This window comes from Vicugna pacos, chromosome 31 (genome assembly GCF_048564905.1).
Source record: "Vicugna pacos chromosome 31, VicPac4, whole genome shotgun sequence".
NCBI lineage: Eukaryota > Metazoa > Chordata > Mammalia > Artiodactyla > Camelidae > Vicugna > Vicugna pacos.
The window spans coordinates 19,398,524-19,416,627 of record NC_133017.1 but is presented as its reverse complement, the minus strand read 5'-3'; the positions used below and the strand labels follow the sequence as shown (position 1 = coordinate 19,416,627).

At 47.0% G+C, this 18,104-nt stretch overlaps 1 protein-coding gene across 1 annotated transcript; it reads right to left on the bottom strand.

Moving 5' to 3' along the window:
- Positions 1–13,372: 13,372 nt before the first annotated feature.
- Positions 13,373–17,603, bottom strand: NEFL (neurofilament light chain). Its single transcript, XM_006203220.4, has 4 exons — positions 16,480–17,603; positions 15,323–15,447; positions 14,579–14,931; positions 13,373–13,947 (listed from the first exon to the last, which is right to left on the bottom strand). The coding sequence occupies exons 1-4, from the start codon at positions 17,524–17,526 to the stop codon at positions 13,805–13,807; spliced, it is 1,668 nt and encodes a 555-aa protein (XP_006203282.1). The 5' UTR covers positions 17,527–17,603; the 3' UTR covers positions 13,373–13,804.
- Between the last annotated feature and the right edge of the window lie 501 nt (positions 17,604–18,104).

Sequence of the window (18,104 nt, the reverse complement as noted above, 5' to 3'; positions counted from 1 at the left end):
GTCTGTGACACTTGGACAGCTGATGCCCATCCACCCTTCATCAGCCACCCATGAAACAGCCACCAGTGTTTCTAAAGTTACCACTTTCTCATTAGCAATTAGCAAGATGCTCTGGCTCATATTCTTTGTGAAGGATTTGCTTACAGTTCTCAGGAAGGCACATGGATCTCGGTATCCTTATTAAGAGACGCAAAAGAAAAGCTCCAGCAAGGAGAAGTGACAGAGAGCTTTCCAAGTACCTTACCTTCTCCTCGAATTTGGTAGAAAGAAGTAAACTCTTAATGGAAAGAGGAGAAAGACTTGTTAAAGAATGAGAACAGGGAATAACATTAAAAACGTGTACCTTACCCACATTAACGTTCAAAACATCTTGTGTTGTCAGAAGAGAAAAATACATGTAACTCACAGCCAAGATCACCGCCATTCAGTTCCGGACTCTGCAAGCCCTTGTGCGTTGTGCGATGTCATGACGTGGAGAGGAATACATCGCACTGGCACAGTATCCCTGGCCCTCTGGCTGCCACATTAGAGCAGGACCACTAACTGGAATGCTCCCCCTCTCTCTGAACATCCCCTCAAACTCCACTTGTAATTGCAAAGGCAGCATCTGAAAGGCCATCTTGAAACCTCTGACAACTTGAATGTTCTTCCCCATTCCATTCCTTTTGGTGGCGCTGGTCATACAGAGCCTTGACTTCATGTTATTTACTTGGCTTTCCCCCCACATCTCATCAGACAACCAAAACAATCCAGGAAGTACCAACACCACTTTTAAGAACACAGATTTTGGTGTCTGTTCTGACCTCGGTTGGAATCTCAGTTCTAAACTTCTAGCTGAGTTAGGGAGTCAGGCGCCAGTCCAAAGAATTAACAAAACAAAACAAAACATTCTAGGAGTTTCAAACAGAGTGGAATTGAATGCAGGGAAATGGTATTACAGAGTTAAGGAAAAGTTGAGAAGCCAAAATGTGATATATTAGTTAGCCTGGAATGCCACACAACAGCATAGACAAGGTGGCTTCAAAACAAATTTATTGTCTCACCATTCTAGAGGCCAGAAGAAGGTCCAAGATCAGGATGCCAGCACAGTCAAGTTCTGGTGAGAGCTCTCTTCCTGGCTTCCTTACAGACAGCCACTTTCCCACCGTGCCCTTACTCTGGCAGGGAGGGAGAGCCAGCACTTTCCCGTCTCTTCTTATAAGGATGTTAAATCCTATCAGACCAGGGCCTCACTCTTATGACCTCATTACTAACCTTAGTTACTTCTATAAAGGCCCTATCTCCAGATATAATCACACTGAGGGGTTAGGGCTTCAACATATAAATTTGGGGGTGACAATTCAGTCCACAGCAGGAGACAATGAGGCAACCCAGAACTTAGCAACAGAAAGAAGCTAAGAAAAATTATCACCCCTGGGGTTGGCCGGACACTGGAAGTAAATGTTGTTACAGGAGCTCAGAAGCCTGGGCCCGTCCAGCAGGAGCTAGAACAATGGCAGCAGGGACAACATCATAAGAAGTGAGACCCTGGAGGGAGGAGCTGTCCAAGAAGACAGATCGGAGAAGGAGAGGCAGGGCCAGGAGGCCACGGAGAACCTCTGATTCCCCTCCTCCCGTGCTCCGCTTTCTCACTGGTACCTCCTCTGGGCCAGTGCTACCTGGAGTCTAGGCAGCGAGAGAGCCTGGGACATGCAGTGCCCAGCCACACACAGTGAAGGGGGACCCAAGGTGAGATGCAGAGCTGAGAACAAGCTGACAGATGGATGGCACACTCTCGGTGGGATCTTGGGCAACTCACTTTTCTGAGCATCAGTTTTCTCATCTGCAGAGTGGGGCCAGCAGAAGAGTTCTTTTGAGGACTGAGCAATGTAACTCTTGGGAAGCACTTATGACAGTATAAATTCTCTATGGTAAAAGCTCATTAAACACTGCTTATCATTAGTCAGGGTACGTTTATTTTACTTCTTGTCTTAGCAATGATGCTGACCAATCAGGAGGAAGCTCTGGTCAACAGGACAGAATCAATGAACCAGGAAAATCTGAAAGTTGGTTTGAGCCAAGCTATCTGTACAGTGAGACTTCTAGGAAGACAGAAACACCGTCCTGGCCCCCCTTCTGCTCTCTACTTGCTTTCTCCTTCGTGTACACTTCCTTTGGAGGCCCTTGTTTTCCTCTTCCCCTCTTGTCCAAAGGCTCCAAGGCTGTGAACATGCGTGGCTGTGTGGCATCACCAAGACCATGAGTGACTGGATCAATGGACCATTCCCATTGACTTCCCCCTACTTCCAGCCTGAGACAAAGCGGGTGCACAGGCTGTCAGACAGATAATCTTCTTTATGAAATGACTCACCTGACTCAGGAATAAGAGTCTTAGCAAACATCCGTTGGTGATGAAGGGCAAAAGAATCAACAATGGGAACCACTCAGCATGTGACCTGTCAGCGTGCATTGCGTGTCAAGGGGAAGGTCATCTCATTCTGCCAAGGTCACTTCTCTCCCTACAAGGAGGAAACGGTGCAGCAAAGATGGGAAATGGAATGGTCTCAACCACTCTGTGTCTCATGCTCTGGAACAGCCACACAGCTCAGACCCAAAGAGGCTCCAGGCAGAATGCCACCAGCAAAGCAGAGGCCCCTGGGGGCCAGCACCACCTGTTCCCCCAGGGATCAAGGCGAGGGCATCTGACCAGCTTCAGCACTAGAATGATGGTAGAAGCTGCATGAAAATGCCGTAAGTCACTGGGACACAGTGAGGTCATCACGGACGGAAGGACCAAGAGTTAACAGGTTCAAGATCCACAGTTTTTACCTCCTTGAAAGCGATGCTCAAGCAGGAATCCTTTCAGGACTGACGTGTCAGGAAACCCAGAACCTTGTTGAAACCAATAGTTTTTCCTTATTCCAGGCCTTCCTCCTCTACAGCTGGACATGAACTCATAGAGTGTGGCCACCTAGGAGGCAAGTGAGGCCTGATTGAGTGTTTCTACCCCAAAAAATAAGTAAGACATTCTGGGGAAGACACACACTCAAGATAGCTGTTCTGCCGCCAAGGCCAATAATTAAATCACCTAAACTCATACATTTCTCAACAGTTGCAGATACATCACCCCGCCTCAGCCTCACAGTACATGGCGCAGATGTTGTGATTTCTCTTTTCAATTTACAGAAACAGAAGCTCAGGGAAATGATTTATCTACATGAGACGGAAGTCATGCATTATTAGAACTTTTTTTTTTAAAGGTATTTTAATTTTTAAATTCTAAGCGTAACATGTATTCCTTGTAGAAATTTCACCCATAAGCCTGCCATCTCAGATGACTGTTTTATTTCAATGTATTTCCAACTTTTTTCTAAGCACAAATTTGATATGGCGATGCTCATTCTGAAAATCTCACTTAGCAACCCACTTTTTCAGTCACAGTACATTATGAGCGTTTCCCCGTTTCAAACTCATCCTCACAATTAGGTCTCCCATGGACCGCTGGCATTTTTCATATCCCACCATCCTTCTGCAAACAGCTCCCCCATCTACGGTCTCTATAACCTGCTTGCTCCAGTCGATTCAAGTAGTTTCAAAACCATAACACTGCAGCCCCAGAGTATTCAGATTATGAAAATAAACATTCGGGTGACAATAATAGTCTTTATCGTAATAACTATCATTACACCTGACCCTTTCTCAAAGACCAAGCAACCAATGCATAATCAGCAGATGTCTACTGAGCATCCAGTTGGTGCAAGAGACAGCTCATCTCAGCCCTAGGGGCGAGTGAGCGGATACTCAGTTCAGCCCACTTCAACTTGAGTCAGTGTAAGCAATCTGGGGTGCGGTTGTTTTGGGGTTTAAAAATTGGCATTAGGCACAATAAATTGTCAGCGGCAAAGGTCACAGTGTAGGCGAGATAGGTTTGAGGGAAAAAAACTCAAAACAGAAAGCAATCCCAGGGACCAAGGGAGGACTGGGGAAGCCAGGAATCTTCCCAGAACTGAAGCACGAAAGCTGAAGGGAAGGAACTGACAACGTAGTTTGGTGGAGAAAGTATGACCTAACTAATGGTTAAAGAGGGCATCCATCGCTTGGGTGGCCTTGAATCGCGAGGCTGGAGGGGACATTATTATCAGCCCAGTTACATTTGCCGTCCATTTATTAAGTGTCAGGAACAAGGTTAACTGCTTAAATGGATTATTTTGTTTAGTTTCATCTTCATAGCCACGTTAGGAGAAGGAAAGTATAAAGTCCCTCCTAACAGATAAGGCACTGGGTTAGGGGACATCAGGTAAATTATCCAATGTCACCAAACCGGGAAGTGTCAGGGGAAAGACTCAAACCAGTTCCCTCTGACACACGCTCTCTACTCCACAAGCTCATGCTTTCCTTGAGGGACATCTAGTTTGGTGAAACTCCTGTGATCTTTAAATCCATTTTACATCAACCTGCCGATACAGGAAGTCCTCCAGGGATGAAGTCTGCTGGCTAAGGCAGCCCATTCCATCTCTGAATAGCTAGCTCTGAACTCATTCACTCATGCATTCATTCAAAAACCAGTTGTAAGCACAAATATTTTATGGGACAGGATAGCTCCATGCCCAGGAAATGTAGGAGTGAACAAACCAAGTTTCTGCCTTCCTGGAGTTTATATTCCTGCAGGAGGAAGAAAGGAAAAAACAAAAAGAACATATAATGGATTCAGAGGGTGACAACTGCTTTGGAGGAAAATAAAGCAGGGTAAAGGGATTAGGAAGTCCTGAATGGGGGGAAAGAGGTGGCTCTTTCAAATAGGGCAGTTAAGGAAGGCCTCTCTAACGAATATATGAGCTATTTATGAGATTACATGCAGATATCTATGAGAGATGTGCAGATATTTACCAGAGAATCCATTTCACGCAGAAAAAGCAGCCAGCACAAAGGCTCTAAGGCAAAAAGACTTGTTTCGCCTGTTTGCAGAATAACAAGGATCCAGGGTGGAGGGAACAGAATGGGCAGGCGGAAAGCAGGGGTCGGAGAGAGGTGGGACTGGTCAAGGAGGCCCTTGGAGACACAGTAGGTGCAAAGCTTTGGAGGGTTTTTAGCAAAGGAGTGGCACAGGTGTATGCAGAAAAAGTCACTCCAGCTACTATGTTGGGTGTAGACTGGGGGACAGGAGGAGTGAGGACAAAAAGGGCCAGTTAGGAAGTAAGTACATAATCCAGGCAAGAGAGTTTAGTGCCTAGAATCCAAAGGTGACATTGGTGATGGTAAGAAGACCTAGGCCACTGGCCGTATTTTGGGAAATTCCATGAGATTCGCTGATGGAGGATTATAGGGCGTAGGAGGAAAGAGAAAATGAAGGTGATGCCTGGGTGTTTTGCCTGGAAACAGGAAGGATGGAGTTTCCCTCTTTGAATATGGGAATGACTGGGGAAGACTTTCAAAAAGGAGTTTAGGGAAGAGGAGGGGACAAGGGACACTGGCTTTGCCATGGGAAGCTGACTGCCCGTGAGACATTTAAGTGCTAATGGCAGCTCAAGGGAAACCAACTGCCATAAACCCTGGGCTCCAATTTACCTGTAAAACGTGTGGAAGACAGTCCCCCTAGCTCTCAGTGTCATGAGAAAAGGTGTGAGTGCTTTGGGAAGTAACACACGCTGCGGTCGGGGTACAGCTCAGCGGTCATGTGTGTGCTTAGTATGCGTAAGGTCCTGGGTTTAATCCCCGGTACCTCCATTTAAAAAAAAAAAAAAAGGAAATTTCTAAAAAAATTTTTTTATTTTAAATGAAAGAAATCTTTAAAAAAAAATAAAATATACTAGCAACCCAAAACTTGATACTGATAATTTTTATAATCATTGAAATTAGAATCTCAACAATGAAGAATGAAAAGAATGCACAGATGGGGAATCTGTCCCCATATGGACAGTAGGACGGGAACACAGGAGAAAACACGCCTGCGCTCACAGAGACGTAAAATGGATGCGTTGGCTTTAAAAGAGTGTGATGTGGCCTTGGAGATAATGACGTGCTTGGGCTTTGCAAGTTCCACGGGATTGTTGTTTAAGTCTTTCAAGCAACTGGTTTATTCTGATGCTTCACAGTCAAGTAATGTCTGGCAAGAAAGATCTGCTTTTATCCCTCAAGGATTATGATCAGACATTTCATTGTTCTAAAAGGAAACGGCCGGTTTTCTCTCATGGTCCTTTCACCTCCAACTCCATGTCCCACATGCGTGTCTTGGGAGAAAGGGACTCTTACAACAGACAGAGCTCCAGAGTCCATGTTGCGAGAGTGACAGCTGTGTTCTTTCAAGATGACAGCAGTGCCTGGCCAGCACCCCCTTGCTCTCCGAGCTGGAATGCCGGCTACCCTTTCCAGGGGAAAGAGTACAAAGTGAATTCTCGGTGTGTAAGGTCTGATTTACTCAACTAGATCACTGAATTGAAAACTAGGCAGTTAAATTCAGCTTGTTTATTTCAAAGGCATGTATCAATTAAAGAGAAGAAAACTTCAAGCGGTTTCCTGAACTACGCATTTTTAAGATGAACAATTTATTGGTGATCTGAAGGGGACAGATGAGGTTCACAACACTTGGAGCTGGCCTGATTGACACATTTATTTCCAATGCAACAGGTCACCCCTGATAGAACTATTTTATGCATTAGCTATTAAATAATTAGCAATCAAGCCAAAAATCACAGAAAGAGAGGAGGGAGAAAGAACAAATCCGGGGGGGGATTCCATATTAAAATGGTACTGATCTGCCTATTGCTAAAACCAAACTAGACTATTTTTCACTAACCTCCACTGTCTACTAAAATCTGGACCATCCAAAAAGCAAGAATAGTAATAACATTTTTCTGAGGCATCAGCACTGTATGGTACAGGGAAGATACACGGGGTTCTTAGATCTAGCTCTAGCTCTGCTAAAATCAATTACATCACGTTTGGCAAGTCACTTTCCCCCCACCCGAATCTCAGTTTCCTTGTGTGTAAAATAAATGATTTCCTAGGTAGCTTCTCGCTTTGCAATCCTATCATCCTATGATATCTTGCACCCAAGCAGATCTTTGCTATAAGGGCTTAAAGTATTTTAAAGAGAACTTCAAAACACTAGCAAGATTTGTATCCCAAGCCTTGAACCTCAGACACACACATCTGATGTAGCCTAGTACCCTCTCCACCTCCCCTCTCCTTCCCTGGGGGGGTGGGGGGGGGCGGAATGAACCGGCTCTTTTCTTTACTAAGGCTTCTCGTACTCAACGCGCTCCAAAACCACCTGAGTATCTGGTTAAAATGCAGATTCTAGTTCAGTAGGCCTGGGGGCTAAGGCTGCTTCTCCAACAAGCACTCAAGTGATGCAAACGCAGCTGGTCCACACCCCGCTAAAGAATCTGGACCCTGTTGCTCTAGGCCGGCCGGATGCTGGGGCCCCTCCTCCTGCTCCCCTCTCTCCAGCTTCCACCCCCACCTTAGCATGGCTGCAGCCTCGAAGTCCGGCTTCTTCACTTTAAAACCTGATTCCAGAGAGCTCTGAGCTCCAGTGGGGAGGGGCACAGCCTAGACTGACCGCGGGTGCCCCCCTCCACTTCCCTCTTCCCGCCTGGGCTCCCGGACCCCCACCCCGGACGCCCCCTCTCCCCCCACCTCTGTCTCGCCCTCTCGGCTTGCAGAGGAGAACCGGTGACGGAAGTTTCCCGAAAGAACCCGCCTCCACCCACCTCGGCGCCCCTCCTCTCGGCGGCGGGGGCCGGAGCCCGGAGCCCGGAGCCGGGAGCCGCGTCCCCGGCGAGACGCGGGGTGGCGCCCGCGGGGGGGCGCGCCGGGGCGGTGCTGCCGCCGACTTCTTTCTGCCGCGTCCTCCGGGCGCCGCGACCTGCGGAAAGGTCTAGCAAAAAGGAGGGTCCCGGACTCCTCCCCCCTTCCCTTCCCCACCCCACCCCACCCCACCCCACCCCCAAAGGACTGGGATTCCTGGTGAAGAAGGGTGTCACCCAGTCTGCTCTGAAGTGTTTTAAGTCTCGGAACTTTACTATTTCCGGGGGCGGGGTGAGGATGAGGGTCTTAATAGCTAAAGACTTGGCACCCCTCCCCCCTCCGCCCACCCCCGGTTTTGCCCGTTTGCGGAGATTGCGCTCAGCTGGGGGGGTGCGGGACGCACGCCCAGCAAAGTTCCCCGCAGAAAGCATCCTTGGGCTCCGCCTATTTACGAGCTGGAAGCAGCAGCTTTGGGGGACCCTCCGCCGCCCCCCTCCCCCCAACGCTTCTCGTCTCTTCTAGTGGGATGGAAAGAAGATGAGAAAACAGCTGTGACCGGCGGCGACGGGAGGGTGGGGTCGCTCTGAGGCAGAACTGAATGCGCAGAAATCCCAGAGGAATCGCGGAAAAGTGATTATCAGAGCGTTTTGATCTTTCAAAGCCTTTTGTCTCGGTTAGCTCCTTAGATTCTCACGGGTTAGGGAGGTTTGTTAAAAAGATGTTAAAAAAATATGTTAAAAATGCCACATATTTCCAGTGTAATCCGAAAACACCATCTAAAGCGCTCAGTCCTGTCTTGAAACACGACCCAGCTCTTCACAGAGGAGCTGCGCCGTGGGCTGTCGGGAGTCAGTCCCTGGGAGGGAAGAAAAGGGGCTGATCCTGGTGGTCTCTCTTCTTCCCCCAACGTGGCTGGGGTGGGGGGCGGTGCCTCGGGGTATCTTGCTGCCAGGGGTTCGTCCTGGGAAGATGAGAAAGATGCCCTGATCTACAAGTTGACCTCCATCTCCTCAGGAAATACGCTTTGCCGCTGGGTTTTGTTCTCCTCCCCCACCTAGAAACACACACAGGAGAACGAGAGTGAGAGAGACTCTCAGCTGTAAGCCACACATCATTCTCGGTTTAAGACAAAATAATTGGTGTCAGACGTGTGAAATTGGAGGGCGATTCTGAGGTGAGAGTGACATGTACCACCTTCCTCCAGGCACAGACGCAAAGTGTTGATCAGAGTTGACCGGGTTCTGAGGACAAAGAGCCCTGGTAAGGCTGCACCAGGAGAGACCTGATTGGTGAACCAGGCCTCCAAAGGGCCACGCCAGTGACTTCGGAGGGAAGGATAAGGTAGCCGGAGACTCAGCTTTCCTCTCTGTTTTCCTTCTGGGTGCCTCCTGCCTGCCCTCAATTCCTCCCAGTCCCACCTGAATAGCAGAAACCAGAAAGTGTGATTTCTGAGAGTGCTTTAGCCACAGTGGAGAGTGGGCTGATTTCAGCTTCTACAGCATCCATGGGGCACTTCGGGGGGGTGGGGTGTAGGCGCATAGCCCTTAAACAAATGGCCCCTCCTCAGGCAAAGCAACCCCTGGGATTTTTTTTTTTTTTTTTTTTTTTGAGTGAGGGGTATCCTCAGCTCGCTATTCTGAGATGGGAGAGACAGGAATCTTGCTGTTCCAGTCAGGAGCCTCACAGCCCTGCTTTTCTCCCTGGCCACCTGTAAAGCAACACTTTGCTCAAACTCGAGGATGATTTAAACAAAATGGTAGAAAAGTGCTCCCTTTAACCCACTGGCAAGCCGGACGGCAGAGGAGAGTAAGTGTGATGTTCGGTTAAGAGCATGGACTTTAGAGCTGGCCAGGCAGGTTTGAATCTCAGCCCTGCCACAAACTAGCTTTGTGACCCAGGTCAAGTTACCGAACCTTGATTCCTCATCTGTAAAATCAGAATGATAATCATACTGGACTGAGAACATTGTCATAGGAAAGAAACTGATGAGTTAATATATACAATGCACTTAGATCAGTGCCTGGGACACAGTAACCAATCTGACAGCACTAGAATCTCCATGTAGGAAAAAAGTGATCAAGTTAATTGCTTACCAATTTAATGTTAGGCATGAAACATCACACAAAGTTTCTTTTTAGGTGATGGATTTTAGTGCAGAGATAATATTAATATGTGTGTCTCCCATTCAGCCATTAAGCTTGACCTTCTAAAAGTTTTTCAGGAAATTTTCAATCTAGAATGGATCTGAGAAATCACGTGCTGGACCCTTATGTAACTAAGGAGATTGAGGCCAGAGTTGGGGTGGGGACAGCCAGTCCCCCCACAACAAAAACACTAGAATCTATAATAGACACATGAACATTTTTGGCAAATAAGACATACAGATGACCAATGGGCACATGAAAAGATGCCCAAAATGTCAGAGAAATGCAAATCAAAACTAAAACAAGGTATCACCTCACACTGGTCAGTATCGCTATTATTAAAAAGTCCATAAACGATAAATGCTGGAGAGGATGTGGAGGAAAGGGAACCTCCTACACTGCTTGTGGGGACATAATTTGGTGCAGCCGTTGTGGAAAACAGTACGAAGATAGCTTTAAAAACTAAAAAATAGACTTACCATATGATCCAGCAGTCCCACTCCTGGGCATATATCCAGAAAAGACAAAAGCTCTAATTCAAAAAGATACATGCACCCTAATGTTCAGAGCAGCAATATTTACATCATCCAAGACATGGAAAGAACCTAAATGTCCATTAACAGATAAGTGGACAAAGAAGTGGTATATACATACAATGGACTACTACTCAGCCATAAAAAAAAGAATGAAATACTGACATTTGCAGTAGCATGGATGGACCTAGAGATTATCATGTGAAGTAAGTCAGACAGAGAAACACAAATATCATATGATATCACTCATACATGAAATCTAAAAAAAGTGACATAAATGAACTTATTTTAAAAACAGAAAGAGACTCACAAACATAGAAAACAAACTTATGATTACCAAAGGGGAAGGCGGGGATCAATTAGGGGCTTGGAATTAACAGATACACACTACTATATATAAAATAAACAGCAAGGACCTACTGCATAACACAGGGAATGATAGTCAATATCTTGTAATAACCTATAATGAAAAAGAGTATGAAAAAGAATGTATATATGTATAACTGAACCACTGTAATAGTTATATAGATGGTTATTATAATGTAATAATCTATATGAAAAAGAATATATAGAATAGACACTTGATTTTTGGTTCTCTGCTCTTTCCACAAAGCGTTAACTAGCCTGGGACTGATTACTGAATACTCTTGGCTTTCTAGTCATCCCGAAGGCATTTTAATCAATCAAGAAGGTATTAATGCAATCAACATTTATCATGCTCTACTATGGTAGGAACGATGCTCAATGCTGGGGTAAAACTGTGAGCAAGGCGTCTGATTGCCATGCTTATGAGGACCACACTATGCCAGGGGACACAGACATTTACCCAATGATAATGGAAATGGATGTCGATTCCAACTGTGTGATAGTCTACAAGTTCTCATGAACGCATTTAATAGAGGAATTTGGCCCAGTCAGAGAAGGCTTCCCCAAGGGGATGACAATTGAGTCACCAAAATCTGGGTGAGGTTGAGAGAAAGATAGAAAAGATGAGTGCTCCAGACAGAGAAATCAGCAAAACTCCCTGTGGCAGGAGGGAGAGCAGAGTGCTAGGTTTGCCCCTCCCCGCAGAAGTGGGGGAGGGGCGAGGGGTTACCCACAGGATGAGGACCAAGCAGTAGTTTGGGATCAGGTCTATACAGACCTTGAAGATAACCTTAAAGATTTGGGGTTTTATATGAAAAGAACTGGGAAACTATTGCAGGGTTTTCATCAAAAAGATGGCGTGATCAAAATTCCTTTTCTTAAAGATTAGCTTACTCTAGTATGCTGATCGAAGGCCAAGAGTAGGCATTGGGAGGTTCCTTAAGGTAATGGCAGGGTACATAGAGAAATGTGGATGGATTCTAGACATGCAGGCAATAAAATCAGTAGGACTTGGTGACAGATCAGACCAGAGGGCTTAGGGAGAGGAAATGGGAAGAATGATGTCATGCTCAGTCTCTGGTCTGCAGAATTGGATGGCTGGACAGTGGCGTCATTAACTAGGGAAGGGAATGCAGAACAAAAACTAGAGTGTGGGGGGAGCAGAAGGGAGAGGGAGAATGATCAAGGTACCACACTTGAGGAAAGTTTTTTAAAGACTTCAAATCCATTTAGTTTAGGTTTTTCAGTTTTTTATTATGGCACACAGGATAAATGATGGTACAGTGCTCTCACTTCAAGTCATTCTCAAACCAACCAGCTGTTTCCATTTGGCTAAAGTTACTTTTTCACATGTAATTTGCATCTGTTTGAGATTTACCATGTGCCGCATCCCATGTTGAACAAACATAAATGTGAAAAGCTTAGTCTCGGAGGTAACACCTCATCTCTACAGAAGCCAATGTACTCAGAATCCTCATAGTTCAAATCTGTAGCATCATGGCAGGTAAAGAAATATTTTACCCATTTGCTTTGGTGACAGATATTTAACTAGAAATATATAGTGTGATTGGATCAGGTAACTTTAAATGGAGACCACTTTGCTTCCCCATTAAATTCATGACTTTTGAAAGTTGTCTAAACAATCAATATTGAACAAAATTAGTTGACAAAGCAATCGTGTAAGAACAGAAGCAGAACAGCGGGTAGCCAATAATTTCATCTACATTCCACATTAAGTGCAAACGCAAGAGCTTTCGTAACTTTACAGTGAGCAGGGAGGACGGACGGGGTGTGTATCTAATGCAATGTCCAACCAGTTAGAGCTATCATTGAAGTCCAAATATTTCCCAAGAAAGACATGCAGAGCAATGACACTGTAACATACAAATATACAATCCCCCTGTCAGTGACTGATCACGATTTCATTATCTGTACCTGTAGTTCTTAAAAAGTTTAAAATAGGTGGCATTAAAGGGTATTTACTTGAGGCAACAGAATTAAGCTAACAAGACCCTAAATCATGAGCTCAGGATTGCAGGCAACATGTTTATAAAGGCGAATGCAGTTTGATATCCTTACTCTTCTCCATCCAAAATTATACATGGATAAAAACATTCCTTCTGATTACATCATTTGCTTGGCTTTCCACTTCTGCTCATGACATTTGGAATAGATATTTTAAATGTGGTTATAGGGTGAATTCATATCCCATCCATTTTGCATTTCTATACTAGTATTAAAGTTACCTGTTTACCATAAAAGGTGTATTTATCACAAAATTTCAGAACTGCCTCCAAAAAGCCATTCCCAACACTGTATAATACACTTATGGGGCAAAGTATATTGCTATTTATAAAAGAAAGAGAACCCGAGCGACTCATTTACTCAGGCTTATTAGAGGTAAAACTTTTGAGGGGAGAGATTTCATGAATGGTCATGACCTAATTCCATCCTGTGAATTACCGGGGGGGGCAGGGATGCACTGAAATTGTTGTAATTTTGACTTCAAGAAATTTGGAGGTCACAGTCCACTTGTATATGTCTTGTATCCATGCCCTCCCTCATTAAGATACTTGAATTAAGTCAACCACCACAGCAAGAAATGTCATTCAGTGTAACTTTATTTACTATTTATTGCACATAATTCGAGGTCTTTAATTTCTAACCACCAAAGGTTCAAAGGACTATTTTTTCCACAAAGTTTAACATTAACATTAGTGAATTCATTTACTTGTGGGCTTTTTACTGTATTGTAAACATCTGAATTATTCACATCGCCATAGATCCTGAACTCATAAGCGTGGACCATGCACAGGCTGGCAGCAAGCCAGAAAGCCACTGGGCAAGCAAACAGATACTCTGCGGAAGGAAAAGTCGTAGCACATTTAATGTCCAACCTAAGTCATCTCAGAATTAGACGTATATTGACTTCTTAATTCATATAGTATCTGGAACTCAACTGGTTGGTTGGTGATGGGGTTGACCTGATTTCGGGAGAATGATTCCTGGAATAATTAAGGGAAGGAGTGGGGCTCAATCTTTCTTCTTGGTTGCTTGTTCCTCGCCAGCACCTTCATCTTTCTTCTCCTCCTCCTCAGCTTCTTTGGTTTCTTCTCCCCCTTCGCCTTCACCTCCCTCTTCTTCCTCCTTTGCCTCCTCAGATTCCTCCTTGGCAGCTTTAAGATAAAAAGAAAAGGTACAAACTCCAAATCCAGGGGTCAGTCCAGTCAAAACATTTCTGCTAAGGTTTCATGGAGGAACACAGACGTAAGAACACCTGCCCCCAACCTCTCAGCATCTCTCTCTCAAAACACAGGCAATAGACAATGCTTGCCAGGAATAACTGGCCACTGAACACATATTTAAGTAGAATGAGGTTTCATCTAGGTCCTGGGAGCTCTGCTCTCCGCCAGAACTTCGGTTTTTCTTTAGTTATGTGTTCAGTTTTCATTTTTGTCTCGTAGGACACGAAACTGCTCAGTTAAATGAATAGACTGTAAAATGTATCATAGGAATAAAAAGACAGCAGGAGAAGGATTTTTTTTTATGTTATTTTCAAAATGTACCAAGCTAATCAGAGAAGCGTGTCTCTGGGTGGACTGTCAATTTGAGAAAGGAGGTGCTCACTAAAGGCTGGTTGAAGAAATAGATAAATGTACTATTTCAGATTCAGAACTCATTATGAATGAAACTTCCTCGGCATAAGCAAGGCCTCATTTATCTTCTCCAGCTCCTAACAGATAACCACGCCCAGACTGCACTGGAAGTTTACAGTGTTTTTTGTTTGTTTGTTTGTTTCAATCCTACCTTCTTCCTCTTGGGCGCCCTCCTCTTCCTCGGCCTCAGCCTCAGCCTCAGCCTCCGCCTCGGCCTCAGCCTCTTCCTTCTCCTTCTCCTCCTCAGCTTCTCCTTCGGAGGCAGGTTCCTCCTTGGCTTCCTCAGCTTTTGCAGCCTCAATGGTCTCCTCCACCTCGATCTGCTCCTCCTGGACGTGGCTGGTGTAATAGGACGGGAAGGAGCGGGCGGACATCAAGTAGGAGCTGGTCTGTAAACCACCATAGGCAGATCGGCCAAAGACCTGGGTGCTCTGGGAGTAGCCGCTGGTTATGCTTCCCACGCTGGTGAAACTGAGCCGGGTCTCCTCACCTTCCAAGAGTTTCCTGGGGAGGCAGGGGGAGGGTGGGGTTGACAAACATGAACAAAGGAATTGTGCTGAGCAGACCACTCATTACCTTCCCCAAAACACCACCATTAAAGGCAAAGGCAGGTAGGAACAGGGTTGGAATTCTCAAAACTCAATGACTGAGGATGTTGTGAATGAGACTAGAGGGGGGAAAAAAAACCCTTAAAATAGTCCTATTAGACTTAAAAATGGAATGGGAAGCTAAGAACAGGTCACATTATTGCAGGATTAAAGTCTTCTTGGAAAAGGCCACAAAGTGAACACAATTTTTCAAAGGACTATTCCTGAAGGTTTCTAATTCAACTCAAAGGAAGTCTGAAGTTCTTCCCAAGGCAGAAGGGCTGTTCCCTTCGCCCCTCCAGTCTTACCTGTAAGCTGCAATCTCAATGTCCAAAGCCATCTTCACATTCAGAAGGTCTTGGTATTCCTTCAGGTATCTTGCCATTTCACTCTTCGTGGTTCTCAGTTCATTTTCTAATTTGTTGATCGTGTCCTGTCGGGGGGAAAAAAAGAAAAGAAATCCAAGCATAAATCCCTATGGCTATTATTTTACTACAGCATAGCTGCAAAGGCCTAGGTTTAATTAAAATCAAACGTGCACACCTTAGATAAAAATCTCCCCTAGCAACTGCCTTTTCTCTTTTTACACCCTTCTTTGCTTGCCTAAAAAAAAAAAAAAAAGATCCAGCTTCACAGAGCATACGATGAAATCAAAAAACGACTTAAAAACTGATAGAAAAAAATCCTAGTTTTCTTTCATTAATATAGTGCAATGATCATCGTAAAATGCTTGCAAGGAACTAAATTGATTTTTTTTAAAAACCTGTTTCTCATTTACTGGTTAACTCTATACAGATTATATACAAGAAATCCACTTCTTTATAGGAGAAGGAAGTAGCTAAACTGAATTTTTGAATTTTTATTTAAAATATTTTCTATGTATCTATATTACTTTTTTCTCCTCTCCAAAAGATGGAAAGCCTTTAAAAAAACGTTTGACTGCGAACATCATTACCTATTACAATTTTGACTGTATTCCTGTCTACTTACTAAGGGAAGGGAGTGAGTGGTAAAACTAGTCAGAAAGCATGCTGGTCACAGTTATCCTTCTGAACTAATGAGAGCTCGTCCCTGTATTTGTTAATTACATGGTCCAGTCTGTGCCGCAAAGCAACCTGTGAATTCAGGGCAGCAGAGAGGCAGGCCAGGAGGCCACGCCCAGCTCCCATCCCCTCTGCCACCCCACCCAACCCCCTGCAGGGTTGCGCCGCTTTACTGCGGAACAGGGATGCAACTGCACCACCGCGCACATCTTCGCAGACTGCTGTCGCTCCCCCACCCCGCCCTCCAAGTGCCCCACCTCCTCCCGTGCAGCCTCCCAGGAGCCAAGTTCCACTCCCCCTAACAGCGGCCTCCGGGAGCCTCATCTCCGGTCTCCACTCCCCAGGCGCGCCCTCAGCTCTCCCCCATCCTAACTCGATCCTGCAGCCCCCGCCCCGCCCCCGCCGTTCACCCGGCGCCGTACCTGCATAGCACTAATGTCGGCGTTCTGCTTGTCCTCCAGCTCCTGCAGCTGCTTCTCCAGCGCTTCGTTCATGCCCCGGCACGCTTCGATCTCCAGGGTCTTGGCCTTGAGCAGGCGGCGGCTCTCGGACACCTCGTCCTTGGCGGCGCGCACCGCATCGGTGTTCTTGGCGGCGCTCTCGGTCAGCACGGTGAAGCGGCTCTTGAACCACTCTTCGGCGTTCTGCATGTTCTTGGCGGCCAGCTTCTCATACTGGGCGCGGATGTCCTTGAGCGCGGCGGAGAGGTCGGGCTTGGTGGACACGTCCATCTCCACGGAGATCTGGGCGTACTGGATCTGCGCCTGCAGCTCGGCGATCTCCTCTTCGTGCACCTTCTTCAGAAAGGTAATTTCGTCCATCAGGCTGTCGATGCGCTTTTCGAGCTCGGCGCGGGCGAGAGCCGCCTCGTCGGCCCCTTTGCGCGCCTCCATCAGCCGGCCCTCGGCGTCCTCGCGGCTCAGCACCTCCTCCTCGTAGCGCGCCTGCAGGTTGCGCAGAGTCTCCTCCAGCCCCTCGCGCTCGCCCTGGAGCGCCTGCTTCTCGTTGGTGGCGTCTTCCGCCGCCAGGCGCAGGTCGCGGATCTCCTGCTCGTACAGCGCCCGGAAGCGGGACGGCTCGGAGTGCTTCTGGCGCAGCACCAGCAGCTCAGCTTCCAGGACCTTGTTCTGCTGCTCCAGCTCGTGCACGCGCTCGATGAAGCTAGCGAATCGGTCGTTGAGGTCCTGCAGCTGCGCCTTCTCCTGGGTGCGGATGGACTTGAGGTCGTTGCTGATGGCGGCGACCTGGCTCAGGTCGAGGTTCTCGAGACTGGGCATCAAGGAGCCGGAGCTGGAGGAGTAGCTGCGGCGCACGGACAGCGAGGAGGAGACGGGCGCCGAGTAGCTGGAGTAAGCGGAGCGCGCGGTGCTGTAGCCGCTGCGCACGCTGGAGATGTGCACCCGGGGCGTCTCCACGTAGCGCCGTTTGTAGGAGGTCGAGTAGTACGGCTCGTAGCTGAAGGAACTCATGGTGGCGGTCGGTGTCCCCAGGCCGGCGGCGGCGATGGGGGCCTAGAGAGAAGAACGAGGGAGAGAGGGAGAGGGAGGGATGGATGGCTGTGTGCGGCTCGGCGCGGTCCTGCCACCCCTATTTATACTCCAGAAGGACTCTGACGCAGCCTGCGATCGATCACGGCGCGCCTGGCCGGTGGGGGCAGCGCGATGCTGCAGCCAAGGGGCGGATTCTGCGCAAAAGGAAGGCGGGGGCGAGCCACAGGCCGCGGGGAGGCTGCGGCTCTCGTCCTTTGCACTTTTCTCCGAGGCCCTCCGTTTTCTCCGAGACCCCGTACCCCCTCACTCATTCCTTCTCTACTCCCACCCCATCGTACTTGTTCCTTGACCCCCTAACACTCAGATTTGAGTGTGTCTCCTATAAAAGGTCCTCACTCCCTTCTGACACCTTAGTTTTCCATATCCCTGTACCTCGGAGACACCCTCCCCTCCTGACTCGCCCCTTCCCCACCGGGGGGTCGTCATCCCCTTGGTGTTCATGGTGACAGTGCTGTACCTCTGGGGCACTGGAGATACAAATGGGTGGCATGTGTGCG